General features: G+C 51.9%; 1 protein-coding gene across 11 annotated transcripts in view; it reads left to right on the forward strand.

Annotated features, from left to right (window-relative positions):
• AKAP13 (A-kinase anchoring protein 13) overlaps positions 1-19600 on the forward strand; it is a 160205-nt gene that overhangs the window by 134555 nt on the left and 6050 nt on the right. For 7 of the 11 annotated variants that reach the window (XM_070400388.1, XM_070400394.1, XM_070400397.1 and 4 more), the window contains 18 exons: positions 1912-1979; positions 3167-3233; positions 4977-5112; positions 5904-6016; positions 6834-6986; positions 7573-7823; positions 8842-8967; positions 9073-9190; positions 10279-10527; positions 12435-12511; positions 13574-13755; positions 13870-13952; positions 15071-15265; positions 15938-16099; positions 16504-16574; positions 17034-17078; positions 17938-17988; positions 18199-18648. In XM_070400388.1, coding sequence (XP_070256489.1) covers positions 1912-1979; positions 3167-3233; positions 4977-5112; positions 5904-6016; positions 6834-6986; positions 7573-7823; positions 8842-8967; positions 9073-9190; positions 10279-10527; positions 12435-12511; positions 13574-13755; positions 13870-13952; positions 15071-15265; positions 15938-16099; positions 16504-16574; positions 17034-17078; positions 17938-17988; positions 18199-18648 — 2597 coding nt within the window. The remainder of the gene's footprint in view (positions 1-1911; positions 1980-3166; positions 3234-4976; positions 5113-5903; positions 6017-6833; positions 6987-7572; positions 7824-8841; positions 8968-9072; positions 9191-10278; positions 10528-12434; positions 12512-13573; positions 13756-13869; positions 13953-15070; positions 15266-15937; positions 16100-16503; positions 16575-17033; positions 17079-17937; positions 17989-18198; positions 18649-19600) is intronic. The other 4 variants (XM_070400389.1, XM_070400393.1, XM_070400391.1 and 1 more) reach the window with 2 other exon arrangements.

Consider the following 19600-nt stretch of genomic DNA (forward strand, 5'->3'; position numbering starts at 1 on the left):
GCTTGAAAAGGTGATCGATTTGTCTCTGATTCCTGTGTTCTCGGTAAATGTCTGTTTTCCAAAACAGAGAATAAGGTTTTAGCTCATGACTTTGGCTGATGCGAGTGGGGCCGAGGTTCCTAAGTCACCCACGCACACCCCTGACCCCGCGCTGTGCGGAGCCCAGCCCAGCGTGGAAACAAGCCGAGCGGCTGTCCAGTCGGCACTTGAGTGTGTGAAGCAGATGTCCATGCGGAGTGTTTATCATTAAGACGTGACCAGACCATAGAGCCTATTAGCGTTCCATCTGGGTGTGGGTGTGGGGACAGGTCCCGAAAAGGGACTCTGTGTGAAAAGTTGTTTACTGGAAGCACATTGTAAACATTATTTCTGCTCTTATGATTCACCAGCTGAAGTTGTCTTTTTAAATCTCAAACATGAGTGTTGCTGAAGTCTGTGTAAGTGTTAGCACCACGCCCTCAGCAGGTGACGTCATTCTCCGCAGGACGATGGGCCTCATCGGGAGGAAGGACACATGCAGCTGGGCTGCAAGGCCTGCTCACAGTGTGCTAGTTGGTCAGTTTTTGTTTGTTTAATTCCCCCCCTTCATTTGTTTTTAGAGAGAGAGGAAGGGAGAGGGATACAGAGATGGAAACATCCATGAAGCGATGACAGAGAAACGTGGGCCAAGTAGGCGCGAGGAGCCACTGTAGAGGAAGGAATGCGAGAAGGCCTTTGGGTCTGGGATTCTGGCAGTCCCCGTCCTAGTATCATCCCCTCCCCATCATCAGCCACACCCCCTCCCCCCACCCCACCCCCGTCCCATCCATATGTACCAGCTAAGAGAACATCTCGGCCCGTAGTTAGGGAGTTGAGATGGGTAGGAGCTGTGTAGTTCCTGAATCTGTGTGAAGCGTTGCTTAGTGGATGACATCTGGTTCCTATTCTCAGGGAGCCTGTTCCCTGGAGAGGCAGTTGTCCCCACAGAGGGATGTTTTATTTGTTTTGACTTCACCTCTGGCCTCTGGCACAGTTCTGGTCTCTGACGTCATGGCAGCAGTGAGCACTGATGACCCCTCTGAGGCACAGAGGGCTGGGATTTTATGTCAGTGGCCCTGTTAGGCCAAGAGAGTGACAAGTAAGAATTGAGATGCCCTGGCCGGCGGTTCAGTGGTTAGAGCACCGGCCCTGGTCCGAAGAGTTCCAGGTTTGACTCCGGTCAAGGGCACGAACCTGGGTTGCGGGTTGCCCAGCCCGGCAGGCAGCTGATTGATGTGGCTCTCTCACATCCATGTTTCTCTCCTCTCTTCCCCCCCTCCCCCTCCCTTCCACTCTCAAATCAGTGGACAGAGTATCCTCCACTGAGGATTAAAAAGCAAACAAACAAGCAAAAGAGTGGAAATGAAATTGTGTCCTTGGCAAACTGGTGCCTGCTCCATCGGTCAGGGAGGCCCCTCTTCTTCCTGAGTCAGGGCTTCGGGGCTTTCCTCACCCGTCTTCTGTGGCTCTTGACTCAGGGTGGGTTCCAGGTAAAAGGACAGACGCGGGTTTTCAGCTTCGCACGCTGCCTCTGACATAGTCACGCACGTTCCCAGCCCCTCTGACGGGGGCTTTATTTATGCATTTCCTCGTGACTCGGTGACATATTGAGGCAGGCACTCTTCGTTTTAGTGCTGGGAGCCTTTCAGCTTCCTGCCTGAGATCCCAGACTTGGAGTCTTTGTTAATCAGAAACCACATCTGCTCTTGCTTCTCTCCTCCTCCGGGTGACATCACACGCCCGCCTGGGAGAAGGCCCGCAGTCTGCGCTCCGCCACTCCGTCCCCCGTGTGAGCGCTGCACACGGGCGCTCCGGGCTGCTGGGCCCAAGTCAGAACCTGGGATCGGCTCCTGTGTGAATGTCACCTTGCGGGTTTTCTTGCTTCCTTTTCAGATTGCAGTGCTTTCGTCCACAAAGGCTGTCGAGAAAGTCTGGCCTCCTGTGCGAAGGTCAAAATGAAGGTAAGACACTTCTGCCTGAACCAGCCCAGTCTCAGAGCTGGGAGAGTTGAGGTGTTGTGGGTTTTCTTTCTTTTCGTCATTTGGTCCCAACTTCGAGACCAAAATAACCCCCCAAATAAATTTTTTCCTCTTAAGTAATTTATTCTCTTTCCAGTGAACATACTTGGCAATTTGTGGCTTTTGGAAAATGCAGTGTTTTCAGAACTTGTTCACGTTAGATACGCATTTCTCTGAGGTTCTCTTGTGTCGCTTTTGGAGTGATGTTCTTCTTAGCTACGTCTGCAGACCTACTCTGCTGTTCACTTACGGCTTCCTCAGGCAGGACCCTGAGGCAGCAGGCGGGGGTCGGGGGCTCTGCCGTGCTCGGGCGGGGGTGTTAGGGTTAGATGCGTGTCTGGCAGCCCCTTTCTCACGGGGCATGGGGACGGTCCCCGCCTGAGCATGCGTGCTGGTCACAGCGTGTGGTGATGTGCACTGCTTCTCAGGCGGCCCGGAGGAGAAGAGCGTGGTTTGGGGGCATAGCCTTTAGGTGCCCGCTGTGTGTAGTCACCCACAGCCTCTCCAGCTACGTCTGCACACTTGCTCGGGGTGCCGTGTGATTCATCGATAACCAGGCACGTTTATCCAGCGCCCTGGCCCCAGACTCGAACGTACAGCAGACTCGCCTCGGGGGCTTGTTAGAAGTCAGTCGACTGGGCCCACCTTCAGAGATTCAGATTCCGGGTTGGGCCGGGGAGGTGCGTTTCTAGTGAGTCCCTAGCTGATGCTGCTGGTCTGAGGACCGCACCTGCGGAAGCAGTGAGCCCGTGTGAAGATTTCAGATTTGTACCCCGGATCTCACGTAGCGGGATCCCGAGGGGGTGCCCATGGCTGCTGTGGGTGAGAGGAAAGCGCTGATGGGTCATTCGCCACAGAGGGGATTCTCAGGTGGCCGTGAGGTAGAAGAATGCCATCCTGGGAAGGCGGCTCTTTCCAGGCAGAAAGGAGCAGCCTTTGTGGAATCAGAGCGAGTGGCGGGCTTGGGGGAAGCCAGCAGGGGACTGGCTGGGACTAGGGTGCTGAGGACATCGCCAAGGACACAGCGGGGAAGGGGGAGATACTAGCCGTCTTTCTACTTTGGCTTCTTGACACGTGACAGAAGGTGAAGAGTAAATGCCACCTCCACGTGTGACTTTCTCTCTTTTCAGCAGCCGAAAGGGAGCCTGCAGGCGCACGACACGTCATCCCTGCCCACAGTCATCATGAGGAACAAGCGTAAGTAGCCCAGCCCGCCTCTCACGGTTCTTCCTGACTCTCGTTCAAGACCTAAACATGCTTATGTCTGCTCATTGGCTACCGATGAAGATGTGAGTATCTATTTTGTGTTAAGTTAGAGAAGGCTGCAGGTTTATTGACCAAAAGCTTAACATGTTATCAGTCTCTCTTAGAAGGTTTCTAGTTAGTGTAGTAGCTTCAAAGGCAGCACCATGCCCCGGCCGGTGGCTCGGTTGGTTGGAGCATCATCCCGTACACCAGAAGGTTGCGAGTTCAATCCCTGGTCGGGGTGCGTGCGGGAGGCAGCTGGTCGATGTTTCTTTCTCACATCGATATTTATCTCCCTTCCTCTCTGTCCAAAAAATCAAAAACATATCCTTGGATGAGGATTTTGAAAAGGCGGCACCGAGATCCTGGCTGTTTAAGCCAGTGACTCCTGTGCACCTTGCAATTCCTGTTCAGTGAGTTGACAGTTATATTTGCGTTTAGTGCCTCACAATTGCATGAGTCAGAAGCGATCTTGCTTATTAAACATCTTGATAAACTGGGAAGCGCTCTTTCTTTTTCAAAGGCTTCAAGTGGCCCACAGAACAACGGAAATCCTACTCTCCGTTCACATCAGACTGTGTGTTCACCAGTCTGCACAAGGCTTCACTTCGGTTTTACTTAATATAGTTCCCTTTTTTATTAATAATTTTTTACTTTTCAATTACAGTTGACATACAGTAGTATTACAGTTCCCATTTTCATTCTTCATCTCCTTTCTCGTTCCTCACCTTCCTGGGTGCCGACTGTAGTGTGTCCAATGTGCGTCTTCTAATCCGTCATGTCTTTAGACATATGGAGATCTCTGAAAATATCCATTCTGCTTTCCCCCCACTCGCTACCCTTCTGAGATAACATGTAAGCTGTTGTTAAGACTGCTGCACGGTGCTCTCTTATAAACATGCACGCCGTTTTAGTTACCAGTTCCCCCCAAGACATGTATCTGAGTTGTTTCCAACTACACCCATAAAAATAACATAGTAATGAATGCCATCCTAATGGGAGCCTGTGTGCGACTTACCCCTCAGGCAGGGTTTTTCAAGTGTAGTTTCTGGATTAATTAGAAGTGCAGATTCTTGGACCCTACCCAGACCTCCTGAGTCAGAAATTCCAGAGGATTAGCCCAGTGATCTGTGTGTTTTTTAAAAAAAAATAAACATATATTTATTGATTTCAGAGAGGAAGAGAGAGAGAGAGAGAGAGAGAGAGAGAGAGAGAGAGACATTAGTGATGAGAGAAAATCATCGACCGGCTGCCTCCTGCACAGCCCCCACTGGAGATCAAGCCCACAACCCAGGCGAGCCCTGACCGGGAATCCAACCAACGACCTCCTTGTTCCTGAGTTGATGCTCAACCCCTGAGCCACACCAGCCAGGCCATAATGTATTAATTGGTCTTTTCTTTTGTTTTATCAATAATGTTGCATTGAATAACTTTGGATATGTGTCATTTCAAACACAAACAAGTATATCTTATGGAATAAACATATCCTGGAATAGAATTACTAGATCAAAGTGTATAGGCATATACAGTTTTAATAGAAATTGCCAAATTGTCCTCCCTGGAGTTTTCCACCCGTTCACACTCCCAGGGCAAGTCGGCTGTAGAGCAGTGCGCTTCTGTGGCCTTTGTCAGATGAGCCAGTCCTGGTGGGCGTGGAGCGGTGACGCTCAGCTGGTGTCTTCTCTCCCTTCACAGCCTCGCAGCCCAAGGAGCGCCCTCGGTCCGCAGTCCTCCTGGCTGATGAAACCACTGCCGCCCCCCTGTTCCCCAATAGACGGTCCCAGCAGAGCATGTCGCTGTCCAAAAGTGTCTCCATACAGAACATCGCTGGGTGAGTGGGGGTTCAAGGATAGCACAGTGACATTGGCATAGTCATATCATTTGACAAAAAGATCTCGATGTTGGGTTTGGAGTACACGGAGTGACTCCGATGAGAATGAGGATTACATTTGATCACTCCCTGCTGTGGCTACAATTTGTCACAAGGATCCCCTTTAAACACCCTCATCGGGCCAGGTTGTCCTATGCTTTTGTATATCATTACCCCGCTCCTAAAACCCTGAGTTCTGAAAGGGTGGTTTCTAATCAAAATAGGAAGTAGGAATAGGAAAAAGGGTGATTTCATTCTGAATTGTCAGTGCCAATCCCTTGTCATACATATCACAAACATTTATTGGGTGCCTACTGTGCTGGCTGGTGAGTTGGGGTCAAGAGAGCACAAGAATAACCAATGTCACCCAATAAATTTAATAAAGAATATTTAAAAATTTATAAAGAATCCAGTTTATTATAAGTGCTCAGCCTGTAATTGGGGGACAGGAGGGAAATGCAGTGGTTAGACGGTGTCAGACAGAGAAGTTCCTTCTATAATGCGTGTACAGTTTGGGGGCAGAGCATTCTCCTTATCTATCATTTTAATAAAACCCAAGGCTCATAGTTCAGGTTTGCAGTGACGCTAAGTGCTTTAACTTCGACGAGTAGTTCTTGCTCCTGGGTTCCCAGCATAAGCCTGTGTCTGGGCCATGTGGTCCGTGGGCAGCTGTCGCTGATCGTCCAGGTCCTCAGTGGACAACGCAAACCGTGGCTCATCCCCGTGTGTGACGCGCTGCTCTTTGTCCCCAGAGTTGGCAACGACGAGAACATATCGAACACCTGGAAGTTCCTGTCGCACTCCACAGACTCGCTGAATAAAATCGTCAAGGTCAACGAGTCCACAGAATCCCTTACTGACGAGGGTAAGAGGAAGTTGTAGCCTACACTTCGTTTTCTGTAGCGACCGTGCCGCTGCCTCACCCAGAATAGAGGCGTGGGTGGAATCTGTGCCTGCCTCTTCTTACTCCTGTGAAGATTGTCTAAGTCAGAGGTCCTCAAACTTTTTAAACAGGGGGCCAGTTCACTGTCCCTCAGACTGTTGGAGGGCTGGGCTATAGTTAAAAAAAAAAAAGATGAACAAATTGCTATGCACACTGCACATATCTTATTTTAAAGTAAAAAACCAAAACGGGAACAAATACAATATTTGTATTTGCATGTGGCCCGTGGGCCGTAGTTTGAGGACCCCTGGTCTAAGTTGTCTATAGTTGTCTAAACATCCAGTGCTTTGTGATTAATTGGTAATCACACCTGCCCACTTGTTAGACAGTTGTCCATTGAAAGATGTCCTTGCTTTTAATACAGTCATATTCTATACAAACACTTTCTCTCCGCCCCGCCCCCAGACTTTAAGTTCTAGCTCTCTTGGCTCAGTGTAAGCCTACTGTCTTAAACAAGCAGAGTTCCCAGGTCCCATCCAATTCCTACTTGTAGGAATTGTGTCTTCATGGCATTTGATGTGTGTGGTGCTCACCACTCTAGCAAAGCCTTGGCGAGAGCATGTCGCTCCCCAACCGGCAGTGAGTCCCTTCTCTACTGGAAGGTGGTTCTGTGAACACCCCCGGATTCGTGCGGAGTGTCCGAGTCCTAGGAAGTGGTCACACCCAGGGAAGTCCACGCGGGCTTCCGAGAGACAGGGTCCCAGACAGGGTTGTGATGCTGGCTCGTTGCTGTTTTGAGGAGTAGGTACAGACATGAATGAAGGACAGCTGATGGGCGACTTCGAGAGTGAGTCCAAGCAGCTGGAGGCGGAGTCCTGGAGCCGCGTGGTGGACAGCAAGTTTCTGAAGCAGCAGAAGAAGGATGCGGTGAAGCGGCAGGAGGTGATCTATGGTGAGACCCTGCCCTTGCTCTGCTGGCCCTGCATGTGCGTGGGGTCCAGAGGGTGCTGTGGGCCATTCCCCGGGCTGTGGAGAGTCAGTGTTCATCTGTGTAGCATCTCAAAGATTTTCCTTTACAACTTTGAGGTATAGAGACATGATCTTACTTCTTTCTATCCCTTTTCGTCTTTACAATTGCTTTCTCTAATTGTATTGGCCATTTTATTTACTGTGAGTGCTTATTTATGCCACAGGCCGAACAAGAAGTCTCTGTGGCAGTTTACTGCCTCCACCGCACTAGGGACGAGTCACTATTTCCTGTTTCTAGGAAATAGGAACACGGTACATTATGAAAGGTTTCAATTCCAGTGAAGACTGATTGGGAAACCGCCAGGGTGATGAGGCCCCAGCACCTGCGGCGGGGCCCAGGGGAGCGGGAGGAAGAGGAGGAAAACGCTGTAGGGAAGGCAGCTGCTGACCCAGGTTTAACACTTAAAGTGGCTCTGAGTAGCCCGAGACTCCGTGGGCTGCTGGCAGCAGCGGGGGCGCTGGGAGGAGGGCCCTGCAGCGGCCCTGACCACTGAGCGTTGTCCCGGCAGAGCTGATGCAGACGGAGCTGCACCACATCCGCACGCTCAAGATCATGAGCGACGTGTACAGCCGGGGCATGATGACCGAGCTGCTCTTCGAGCAGCAGATGGTGGAGAAGCTGTTCCCCTGTCTGGACGAGCTGATCAGCATCCACAGCCAGTTCTTCCAGAGGATCCTGGAGCGGAAGAAGGAGTCCCTGGTGGATAAGAGCGAGAGGAACTTCCTCATCAGGAGGATGGGCGATGTGCTTGTGAATCAGGTGAGGGGGAGGGAGGCTTGGGGCTCAGCAGCCGGGCACTCGCATCTCGGCTGTAGCGTCCGTTACCTTTGTGTGCTCAGGCAAATTGCTTCTCTCTCCGAGCCTCAGTTTCCTTTTCTGTAAACCAGGACAGTAGCTTTTCTCTTCTAATTCTGTTCTCTCAAAAAAAATTTTTTTCATTGGTTTCAGAGAGAGGCAGGGAGAGGGAGAGAGAGGTAGAAACATCAGTGATGAGAGAGAATCATGGATTGGCTGCCTCCTGCACGCCCCCTACCAGGCATGGAGCCCACAACCAGGGCTTGTGCCCTGACAGAATTGAACCATGACCTCCTGGTCCATAGGTCAATACTCAACCACTGAGCCACGCCAACTAGACTATGATTGGCTCTTTTCATTTAGAATAATGCTTTCAAGGTTCATCAGTATTGTAGCATGTATGAAGTCAGTATTTCTTTTCCGTTTGTGGCTGAGTAATACTCATGTATATCACAATTTATGTATACATTTATCCTTTGATGGGTTATTTCCGCTTTGAGGCTATTTGAATAATGAATGATGAACATAGGTATGTAAGTTTTTGTGTGGACACATTTTTTAAATACATGTTTTTATTGATTTTTAGATAGAGAGGAAGGGAGAGGAAGAGATAGACACATGGATGAGAGAAACACATCTCTCAGCTGCCTCCTGCATGCCTCCTCCTGGGGATCAGGCCCGCCATCCGGGCCTGTGCCCTGACCGGCAGTCGAGCCCGGGGACCTCTTGGTGCCTGGGGCAGTGCTCAGGAGCCACACCAGCCGGGCTGGGCACATGGTTTATGTCCAGGAGTGAGCTTGCTGGGTTATTGAACTTTTGGAGGAACTGCCAGACTGTTTGCCAAAGCTGCTGCACCATTTTAATCCTTCGGGGCAGTTTATGAGGAAGTATCTTGGGTTCTACAAACACAAAGCTGTGTACAAAATGTTGCTACAGATTTAGCGCCTGAGTTATGGCCTGACTTCCGCTCTCTCCTGTGCAGTTTTCCGGGGAGAACGCTGAGCGCCTGAAGAAGACGTACGGCAAGTTCTGTGGGCAGCACAACCAGTCGGTGAACTACTTCAAAGACCTGTACACCAAGGACAAGCGTTTCCAGGCCTTCGTGAAGGTAGTGCCGTGCAGCAGGAGCACCCATCGTGGTCCCGAGCGCCCTCTCGCACAGGGTGAGCAGCGCCTCCGCTGGGCGGGTCCTCACGCTCTCGTTCCCTTGCAGAAGAAGATGAGCAGCGCGGTGGTGAGGCGGCTGGGCATCCCCGAGTGCATATTGCTGGTCACGCAGCGCATCACCAAGTACCCGGTGCTGTTCCAGAGGATCCTGCAGTGCACCAAGGGTGAGCGCTCCTGCTTTACGGGCCTAAAGGGATCCTGGGTTTTCATCTTCAAAACCGCGGTGTTTTAGTAAAAACGTGAAACATTCGCCCTGGCCAGTGTGGCTCCGGGGCTAGAGGGTTGGCCCATGGACTGAAGCGTCCCAGGTTCGATTCTGGTCAAGGGCATGTACCTCAGTTGCAGGCTCAATCCCTGACCCTGGTAGGATGCATGTGGAGGCAACCAATCAGTGTGTCTCTCTCACATCGATGTTTCTCTCTCTGTCTCTCCCCCTCCCTTCCACTCCCTAAAATTCAGTGGGAAAATATTCTCAGGTGAGGGTTAACAAGCAAACACTTGAACATGATGTCAGCAGACTGAGAGTGGATCATAGTGAGAAATGATTCCATCAGGCGTTCAGTGACCGGGGCGCATCCTCCCTCCCTTTCCTCCGTCTGTCTGTCCGTCTGTCTGTCTGTCTGTGTCTCTCTCTGGAGCATGCGGGCACCTTTCCTTCCTCTTTCTCCTCCCAAGGCTCATATCCCTCCCCCTGGACCCTCACCCCCAAGTTCCAAGCGCCCTTCTGTTGCCTCTGTAACTTGTTTCCTTGAGCCCGTGTCTTCTGCGGCTCACTTCTACCTCCGTGACTTCCTAAGTAAACTTTCATAGTTTGAGGGAAAGAGTCCAATGATCTGAATAACTTCTCCCTGACACTGGACGGGCGATAGTTCCCCCCGATTCCTCCCGTCAGCGCTGGGATGGCCGCTCCATCTCACGCACTCATGGCTAATCCTGCTCATACGCCATTACATGAAAGATGAGGTGAAACAGACAATAAGAAACTTGTTGCTCCTCTTCCTCCCTAAAAAGGTTTGCCTCCTTCTACTTGCGAACGTAGCATATAATTGTATGTTTCCTATATTATTGCAAATGTCTAGCTTTACTTAGATTTAAACTTGTCCCCAAGAGCGGGATAAGCACATGACCGTAGACAGACTGGCATTGCTCCGACAGCGTGCCCACAGGAGAAGGCTGGGGGAGGAGGGCAGGGCCCCCCCTCCTGCCCTTGTCTGCAAGGCTCCATGGGAAACCATTCTCCTTTCCTTCTCAGACAACGAGGTGGAGCAGCAAGACCTGGCTCAGTCCCTGAGCCTCGTGAAGGAGGTGATTGGCGCCGTGGACAGCAAAGTGGCGAGTTACGAGAAGAAAGTACGTCTGAATGAGATTTACACGAAGACAGACAGCAAGTCGATCATGAGGATGAAGAGCGGTCAGATGTTTGCCAAGGAGGACTTGAAGCGGAAGAAGCTGGTGCGGGACGGGAGTGTGTTTCTGAAGAACGCTGCGGGCAGGTTGAAAGGTGCGGGTCGCGTTTTCTCTCTCGCTCTGAGCAGGTGCCAGAGGACAGCGGGCAGAATCCAAGTATTTTCGTTAGAAACTCACCACCAGGTTTTTCCGAGGGAGCCCATATCCAAACATCCTGCAGGAACAACCATCATGTAATTGTTCTTAATCTTGCGTCCAAAAGGTCTGGTTTGGGAGAGCTTCTAAAATCATGTAAACACACCAAATGTAGCCCTTGGTTCAGAGGATAGAGCATCAGCCTGCGGACCAAAGCAAGGGGTCAGATTAACACGCAGGTGTTAAGGACGGTGTATGTCCCTACAGGAGAAGGGCAACAGGCCACAGGCCTGGCTCAGGGCCGTCCGCACTGCTCTCTCCCGCTGTCTCTGAGCTGCTGGCTGGTCAGAAACACCTCCCCTCCCTCCTCTGTGAGGCCTGACTTTTCCAGAGCTGCCGCTGCCTGGAACTGGCTCCGTATTCTTTCCTTTACAAAGCCGTTTATCCACTCCCCTAACAAAAACTAACAGGTCCCAGATGTTGGAATGAAGTTGTGGTCCAGCCCGCGGCGGAGCAATAGGTTTTCTGACCTGAAAGGCCGCCAGCGCAGATAGAAGTGGGTGTTGAGTCATTCTCACCCCAAGTGAACTCGTGCCAGGAACAGCCAGTCCTGTGTGGGTGCCCTTTGAAGAGGGGGGTTTCTCCGGGCCCCTGACACCGAGCGTGTAAACCTCAGGATCCACTGAGGGTGAAACTTGTGTTTTAGAGCTTTTTTTTTGGCAGGCACCTGAATTACTTAAAAGTAAACTTAAAAACAAAAAAAGGCAGTGCATGGAAAATGACTGTCATCCAGCCTGAAAACTCGCCCTCCCTGGAAGGGAGACATCCTCGCTTGTTTTCTTCCTGGCTTTGCAGTGGTGACCCGGAGGGGGGTCTCGCTGTGGCAGAAGCGGCAGGAGGGCTGCACGTGTCAGTGCCGTTCTTCCCACGGAGTCGTGGTCCCCCTTTCCAGAGAGGATGCCGCAGGAGGCTCACTGCAGAGATGTCCAACTTTATCCTTCAGGCAGCGATGCAAGGTGTCATCTGTGCTCCTACAGGATTACATCGAGAGTTTGTGGCCTTTTAAATATATCTATATTCCAGAGAGGAAGGAAGAGGGAGAGAAAGATAGAAACATGAATGATGAGAGAACAATTGATCGGCTGCCTCCTGCACGCCCCCTACTGGGGATGGAGCCTGCAACCTGGGCATGTGCCCTGACCGGGAATCGAACCTCGACCTCCTGGTTCATTGGTTGATGCTCAGCCACTGAGCCACGCCGGCCAGGCTGTGGCCTTCTGATTCCTAGATCCAACTAGAGATGTTCATGTGCGTTGAGAAGCAGAGAAGGCTGTTTCGTGGCATGGAGAGGCTGAGGTAGACTTGACACAACGCCACGTGCTCACACCTGCCTGTGGAATCAGAGGGCGGTGTGTAGCCTTCTGTTCTTACACTTAGAGAGTTTTCCACGTCACCTTCTGGCAGCGTTCCTGCCTGCTATCCCACGCCTTTCCCATCGCTCTAATCGGAAGGTGGGAAGTCCTGCGACCGGGAGTATTTTGTGGAATATGTTGCTGTCTAACATCTGTCCAAGTCCTACTCTCCAATTATATTCCTCGAGTATTTTATTCTTCAGATCTTTCCTCATGAGATGGATCTTTTCAGAACTAAATACTTAAACTTTTCCGAGACGGGGCACTGGTGATAAAAACCCCATTTTGAAATGCCCCTGAAAGTCTAGTGACCAGATCCGGGTCATGGCGCAATGGGAGGCCGTGCAGCCTGGCCCTGCCTGGCTCTGGGTGTGCTGCGAATTACTCATGAAAATGCTGTGCAGAGCTACCCTGTTCAACAGCCATTGTTCTCTTCTCTCCCCACACCCTGCAGAGGTCCAAGCAGTTCTGCTGACTGACATTTTAGTTTTCCTTCAAGAAAAAGACCAGAAGTACGTCTTTGCGTCATTGGTAAGCCCAATTGTTCGTCTCTTCTGTTTGTAATTAATAACAGTGTTCAGGACAGTTAAGGGTAAATTGAGCATAAATGAAACATTGTGTTGTTGGTCTCCCTGCTCTCAAAATCAGTCAGCTCAGGACAAATTTGTCTGGATAATTTCTTATATAACAATTTTCTGTCCCTCTCCCAGATTCCCCTATCCCCCCCCCCCCCCCCAAATTTTTTTTTTTTCTGTTTCTTTACAATCCTTTTTGAGAGCCTTGGACATTTGATCACTAGAGTATTTCTCACCCATTGTGCCCCATAAATCATGCTAATTTATAATATTGCTAGCCAGATTCTGTGAGGATTCATCATGTAGAAAACATGACTCAAACCTTCATAGCCATAAATTGTCATTTCCTTTGTGGAACTTTTTTCTGTTTGATAAAATGTAAGTGAAATAATGAGATATTTCTCTTTATCCTACATATACCATTGTTTAACAATGTGCTTTATTTATTTATTTTTTAAATATATTTTTTTGTTTTTTTTACAGAGAGGAAGGGAGAGGGATAGAGAGTTAGAAACATCAATGAGAGAGAAACATCGATCAGCTGCCTCCTGCACACCCCCTACTGGGGATGTGCCCGCAACCAAGGTACATGCCCTTGACCGGAATCGAACCTGGGACTCTTCAGTCCACAGGCCGACGCTCTAGTCACTGAGCCAAACTGGTCAGGGCTAACCATGTGCTTTAAAAAGGCATCTTGCCTGGCTGGTGTGGCTCAGTGGTTGAGCATCAACCTACGAACCAGGAGGTCATGGTTCGTTCCAGGTCAGGGCACATGCCCGGGTTGTTGGCTCCATCCCCAGTGGGGAGTGTGCAGGAGGCAGCTGATCATTGATTCTCTCTCATGATGGATGTTTCTCTCTCTCCCCCCACCCTTTCCTCTCTGAAATCAATAAAAATGAATTAAAAAACAACAACCAACAAATAAAAAGGCATCCGGTCTCACCTGAGATTGAAGTTGTCCCTTATTGTTAGACTATTGTCACATTTCTTACATCTGCCCCTCCCCCCCTTCTTCTAGGACCAGAAATCCACAGTGATCTCCTTGAAGAAGCTGATTGTGAGGGAGGTGGCGCACGAGGAGAAGGGGTTATTCCTCATCAGCATGGGCATGAAGGACCCGGAGATGGTGGAAGTCCACGCCAGCTCCAAAGAGGAGCGCAACAGCTGGATCCAGATCATCCAGGACACAATCAACACCCTGTAAGCCGGCACGCCCACCGGGCCCCCCGCCTCGCGCTTTCCTAATCGCCCGGCAGTCCCAGGGTAATCCATGTCTCAGGGATCTTTCCTTCCGTTTTATTTTGGTTGTGTTAGGAACAGAGATGAAGATGAAGGAATTCCTAGTGAGAATGAGGAAGAAAAGAAAATGTTGGACACCAAAGCCCGGGAATTAAAAGGTAAAGCTGTGGGAAGTGGCCTGAGACCCTGTCTGTGGTGTCCTCCCAGGGTCTGGGTTCCAGAGCTGCCCTGCAGACACTCCAAAACGGGGGGATCAAGAGCTTTTCACAAAAGAGAAACCAAGTCTGAGCTGTCACAGTCCTGGTACAAAGCAGATGTAAGACTGTGTCCCACCCTCCATCCTAGGGATCTTGATTCTCTTGTCTCAGTATCCGTCTTCGGGGACCCTTTGCCACAGAGGATTTTGCAAAAATCAAGGTCACATCTAAGATTAAAACAAGAGGGAAAGGAACTTGAGGAAGAGAACTTTCCAGTCAGTCTGGTTTTATGTTATTCTGGCTGCTGTGCCGTACGTTCACCAGTTAGTTCTGAGATGGTTTGGGGAGAAAGGTGCCTGTTGATTATGCTTGACCACTACGAAGTCCCTACTGTTTTGTGTGGTCTTGTCAATATCCCTGTGAGACTTGGAATCTCGTGCCCATTATGCAGATGAGAAAGCTGAGGCGCCAAAGGCTGTGCCAACCAGGGCCCACGTACCGTTCACGGCAGGGCCAGGATTTTGCTCCCTGTCTCCTGACAGCGGAGCTGAGTGCTCATCCCCCTTTGGCGGTGCTGGGGTATTAGCACCAGCAGTAATTGAAGGCATGGGAGTGAAGAAGACCCCAGGAGGGAGGTGTGTAAGGCTAGACAGCAGCCCAGGATGGAGCCAAGGTGACCCCAGATATTCCACTGCAGGTGACAGGTCTGTACCTGAGGGAGGATTTTAGGAAGAGAACCAGTGAGGGCCTCACAGGAGGGCGGGATCTCCGTGCTGGAAAGGATGACATAGAAGACCTCCTTATGACCCTGGAGCGAGTCGATGTAGTGATGGGCAAAAGCCAGAAAAGAGCGCTGGCTTGTGATGTCAGAAATCCCAGTGTTTGCCTAGAAGGACGAGGGGAGGTTACTAGATAGAAATTACAGAAGGAAAACCTGACACAGTCTCCAGGAAGAAAATTAAAGGGGGAAAGCTCTGTTCTCTGCTGTCCCATAAGATGCCACAAGGTGGCGCTAGTGTCTTAGTCACCGCATCATACCAAGGGATCAAACCACCAGTCCTTTTCTCCATCCACCTCAGAACAACTTCAGCAAAAGGACCAGCAGATCCTGCTCCTACTGGAAGAGAAGGAGGTGATCTTCCGGGACATGATGGAGTGCAGCACCCCCTTGTCGGAGGAATACTCCCCAACCCTCAGCCCTCGAATCCTCTTCCGCTCCAACACAGAGGAGGCGCTCAAGGGAGGACCTTTAATGAAAAGTGCAATAAATGAGGGTAATCTCCGTTCAGTGCTGCCCCTTCTTTCCCCAGTGTGGTGTATACACTGTTACTTTTTATTGTTAAACAGCGCAAATACAGAAAACAACCCCAAACAAACATTTCACTTTAGTGAGTTACCAGGTGAACACCTTTTTTAAAAAATTTGATTTTAGAGACAGGGGAAAGGAGGGAGGGAGAGAGAGAAAGAGAGAGGGAGGGAGGGCAACATCGATCAGTTGCCTCCCGTATGCTTCCCAACCTGGAATTGAACCTGCAACCTGGCTGTGTGCCCTGACTGGGAATCGAACCCACAACCCCTTGGCGTATGGGACAGTGCTCCAACCCACTGAGCCACACGGCCAGGGCCAGGTGAGCATCTTGTAGCCACTCCCCAGGCCAAGAAGTAAACTGTGGCCAGACACCCTAGGAGCCCTCCCATGTGTCCCGTCCCCATCAAAGCTGGCTCCCGCCCTCCAGAAAGAGCAGGTGCTGGGACTCACAGTGACCACTTCCATTTCTTTATGGTTCTATGGCAAGTCCTCTGTGTAGACCCCACTGTTTAGTCTTGCTCCTGTTTTTTATGTGTAAAATTTAATTTCCAGCCCCTCCCACCATCCTTTTCCACACAATTTATTTTGGAAAAATCTGAGCTTTTTAACGTAGGGTTTGCATGTTTCCTTTTCTCAGTGGAGATCCTTCAGGGTTTGGTGAGTGGAAGCCTGGGAGGCCCCCTCGGGCCGGCGGTGAGCAGCCCTGTGGGCCAGGAAGGCACAGTTGGCCCCGTCTCCTTGCCCCGGAGAGCAGAGACCTTCGGGGGATTCGACAGCCATCAGATGAACGCTTCCAAAGGTGAGTGAGTGAGCTGGTGCTTTCAGAGGCCATCTTGGACTAACACAGAACTAGAAATGGTCGTCTGTCTCAGTCATCCGTAATGGTTCAGCGCGAGTCTCCTAAGGACCTGCTGCCATACACTCAGGGAGCTGTCTCAGGGTCAGGTTCATGTCGCATAACAAAGGGGTTCCGGGTCTCAGCTAAGCTGCAGCCAGAGGCAGAACAACACTCGTCCTTCCATTTGCTTCTGGTTCTTCGGCATCAGTAGAACGATTAGGAATCGCTTGGCTGCCTCCAGGTGGCCTCCCAGTCTTTGTCCTTAGTGGGGCTCAGAAATACCGCATCCCTAAGCCGTGTGTGTTGTATTCTTTCCTGGCTAATCTGTTGCACAGCTGAAAGGACACGCCTGTTTGTGTGTTTAGGAGGAGACAAGGAGGAGGGAGACGATGGCCAGGATCTGCGGCGCACGGAATCGGACAGCGGTCTGAAAAAGGCATGTTTTCCCAAAATGCACCTTGACCTCCTGGGCACTGCGCTCTGATTTCATAGGCTTTGGAATTCGTCCACTTTGATCTCGTTTTGGATTCCTGACTTACTGTTTTTGTTTCCCACTTGATCTGAAGAGGAAAGCGCATGTTTAAGCACACGGTACTATTAGGAGTCCCCATCTCACGGGCCGCGTGGCCTCTCGGCTTAGAGCTTCGTGTTTACATTCAGAGCTCGGCCTGGCCCTGCAGGACCAGTTTTGTCAAGAGGTTTGTGTAAAAGGCCCAAACCAACATGAACTCTTGACAAGGCTCGAGTAGCAGCTCAGCGGGGAACCTTCATTTCCCCGCATGAGAGGCGGAGGTAGAACAGAACAGAGGGGCGCGCAGTGTGACCCAGATGCACACTGGGTGTGCTTCCTGCCCCGGGAGCTTCATGCTTTGAAACTGTGGTTTTTGTTTCCTAGGGTGGAAATACCAACCTGGCGTTTATGCTGAAAAGAAACAACGAGGTAAGGACGTGGCGAGCTGTTGGAGAGGGTGACTTGCTGGTAACTGCTCCATTAGGAACACTCCCGCTTGTTTTCCTGTGTGAACAGGCTGGCTCCGGGCTGTGCTCTGCACACTACGCAGCGGGCTGTCATGCTGGCCACCGGCGTCACGCGGCTTTGTGCCGAAGTGTTGCCTGCTTTCTTAGAGCTCTGTTATGGCTCTTTCACACTTGACATTTTAATCCAGGCGTCCTCAAACTACGGCCCGAGGGCCACATGCGGCCCGCCAAAAACATTTATCCGGCCCGCCGGGTGTTTTTGCCGCCGCTGCCTGTGCTGCTTAGCAGCCGACTCGTCCGGGGCCCGCAGTGCGCATGTGTGGGATGTCTGAGGGACAGTGAACTGGCCCCCTGTTTAAAAAGTTTGAGGACCCCTGTTTTAATCTATTAGAATGTTTTTTGTGTGAGCCAGGGTTCAAACTTAATTTTTTCCAAAGATCTAGCTAATTTTCTCAGAATAATTCATTGTGATTTCTTCCCCATAAATGCTCCTTGTACCATCTGCTAAATTCTTACAATTGGCTTTGTGCTTTCTGTCCTGTGAGACTGGTAGGTGTGTCGTTTGGGTGGCACTCGTTTTAAATACCCGGCGCTTTATAATACATTTTACTGTGTTCTGAGGTCCCGCCTACCACCGTTCTTTGTGTCATGTTTTTCTTGACTGCTTGTACCCGCTTATTCTCTTCGGTGCTTTCAGTTTGAAAGCCTTTGGTTGGAAGGCAAGTGCCTGTGCGCGCAGGGAGCTTGTCGGTCAGATGGCCGGCGGGGGCGGGGCCTGGGCTCCGTCCTGACGGGAGGTCTCCGTTGTGTCCCCTGTGCAGCAGGTCGTCCAGAGCATCGTCCACCTCCACCAGCTCCTTAGCACCTTGCAGGTATGAGCCTCCTCTCCCGCCCCTTCCCGCGTTTCTCTCCAGAAGAACAGTGCGGAGGGGGTGTTGGTGGCCTGGGTGTTGTAGTTCGGAGGTTACTTATGGGTAAACGGGGCCCTCAGTCTAGTGCCTGGTGCCCCTGGGCCCAGGACAGGAGGGGCAGGAAGCGCGGTCCCAGCCAGAGGCTCACCGGTCCCTCCTGGTGCCCCGCAGGGGGTGGTGCTGCAGCAGGACAGCTACATCGAGGACCAGAAGCTGCTGCTGAGCGAGAGGGCGCTCGCCCGCAGCTCGTCCCGGCCCAGCTCCCTGGTGGAGCAGGAGAAGCAGCGCAGCCTGGAGCGGCAGCGCCAGGACCTGGCCGACCTGCAGAGGCAGCAGGCGCAGCACCTGGAGGAGCGGCGGCGGCGGGAGCGCGAGTGGGAGGCCCGGGAGCGGGCGCTGCAGGAGCGGGAGGCCCGGCTGGCCCAGCGCGAGGAGGAGGTGCAGCGGGGCCAGCAGGACCTGGAGCGGGACCGGGAGGCGCTGCTGCAGAAGAGGGGCGCCTACCAGTACGACCTGGAGCGGCTGCGCACGGCCCAGAAGCAGCTCGAGCGGGAGCAGGAGCAGCTGAAGCGGGACACGGAGCGGCTCAGCCAGAGGCAGCTGGAGCGCGACGTCTGTCAGGTATGGGGCCGTCTGTCAGGTATGGGGGCCGTCTGTCAGGTATGGGGCCGTCTGTCAGGTATGGGGGCCGTCTGTCAGGTATGGGGGCCGTCTGTCAGGTATGGGGGCCGTCTGTCAGGTATGGGGCCGTCTGTCAGGTATGGGGCCGTCTGTCAGGTATGGGGGCCGCAGCAGAAGGGGTTGCGGTCAGTGGAACCTCTGTGCTCAGCACCAGGAGAAGGGACGCGAGAGAGAAAGGCCGATTCTGTAGACTCTCTTTTCAGAGGAAGGGGGAGGGAGAAGGGAGTCTTCTCTCCTGTTTCCATCCCCGAGAGGTTGATGTGGGGAATGGCAATGCTGGGGACTTGATCAGGAAGGTAACGGTCACTTCCTCAGCGAGCCTGAGATGGTGGTGGCCAGCCAGCTGGGACTCTGGAGCAGCCCCTCTGCTCTGTCCCGTGTAAGAAATCAGAATGGCCCTGGCCGGTGTGGATCAGTGGTCAGAGCACCAGCCTGTGGATTGAAGGGTCTCAGGTTCAATTCCCGGTCAGAGGCACCTACCTGGGTTGCGGATTCCATCTCTCGCACATCAATGTTGTTCTTTCTCTCTCTCCCTCTCTCCCTCTCCTTCTCTCTCTCCTCTACCTCCTTCCTTCCACTCTCTGAAAATCAATGGGAAACATGTCCTCAGGTGAGGATTAACAACAAGAAAGAGATCAGAACGGCCCCCCCCAAAGGAACCGGTAGCCCTTGTGGGGAAACGTGCCAAGGCTCAGGGACCTGCCCTGCCTGTGAGCACCAGGTGGCAGTCAATGGCCCTGAAAGGACGGGGAGGTGGGTTCAGGGGTGTCAGTCACAGGGAGAGCCCACCCCTGGGTGGGAAGCAGCTGCTCTGTGCGGAGAGGGTGTTGGTGCTGAGGTGCTGGTAGAGGCCCTCTTGGGCTGTAGCTGCTACTCGGGGAAGCAGGCTTTC

Source organism: Myotis yumanensis, unplaced genomic scaffold (genome assembly GCF_028538775.1).
Source record: "Myotis yumanensis isolate MYYU_CA2020_CCGP unplaced genomic scaffold, mMyoYum1.0.hap1 SCAF_20, whole genome shotgun sequence".
Classification (NCBI taxonomy): Eukaryota; Metazoa; Chordata; class Mammalia; order Chiroptera; family Vespertilionidae; genus Myotis; species Myotis yumanensis.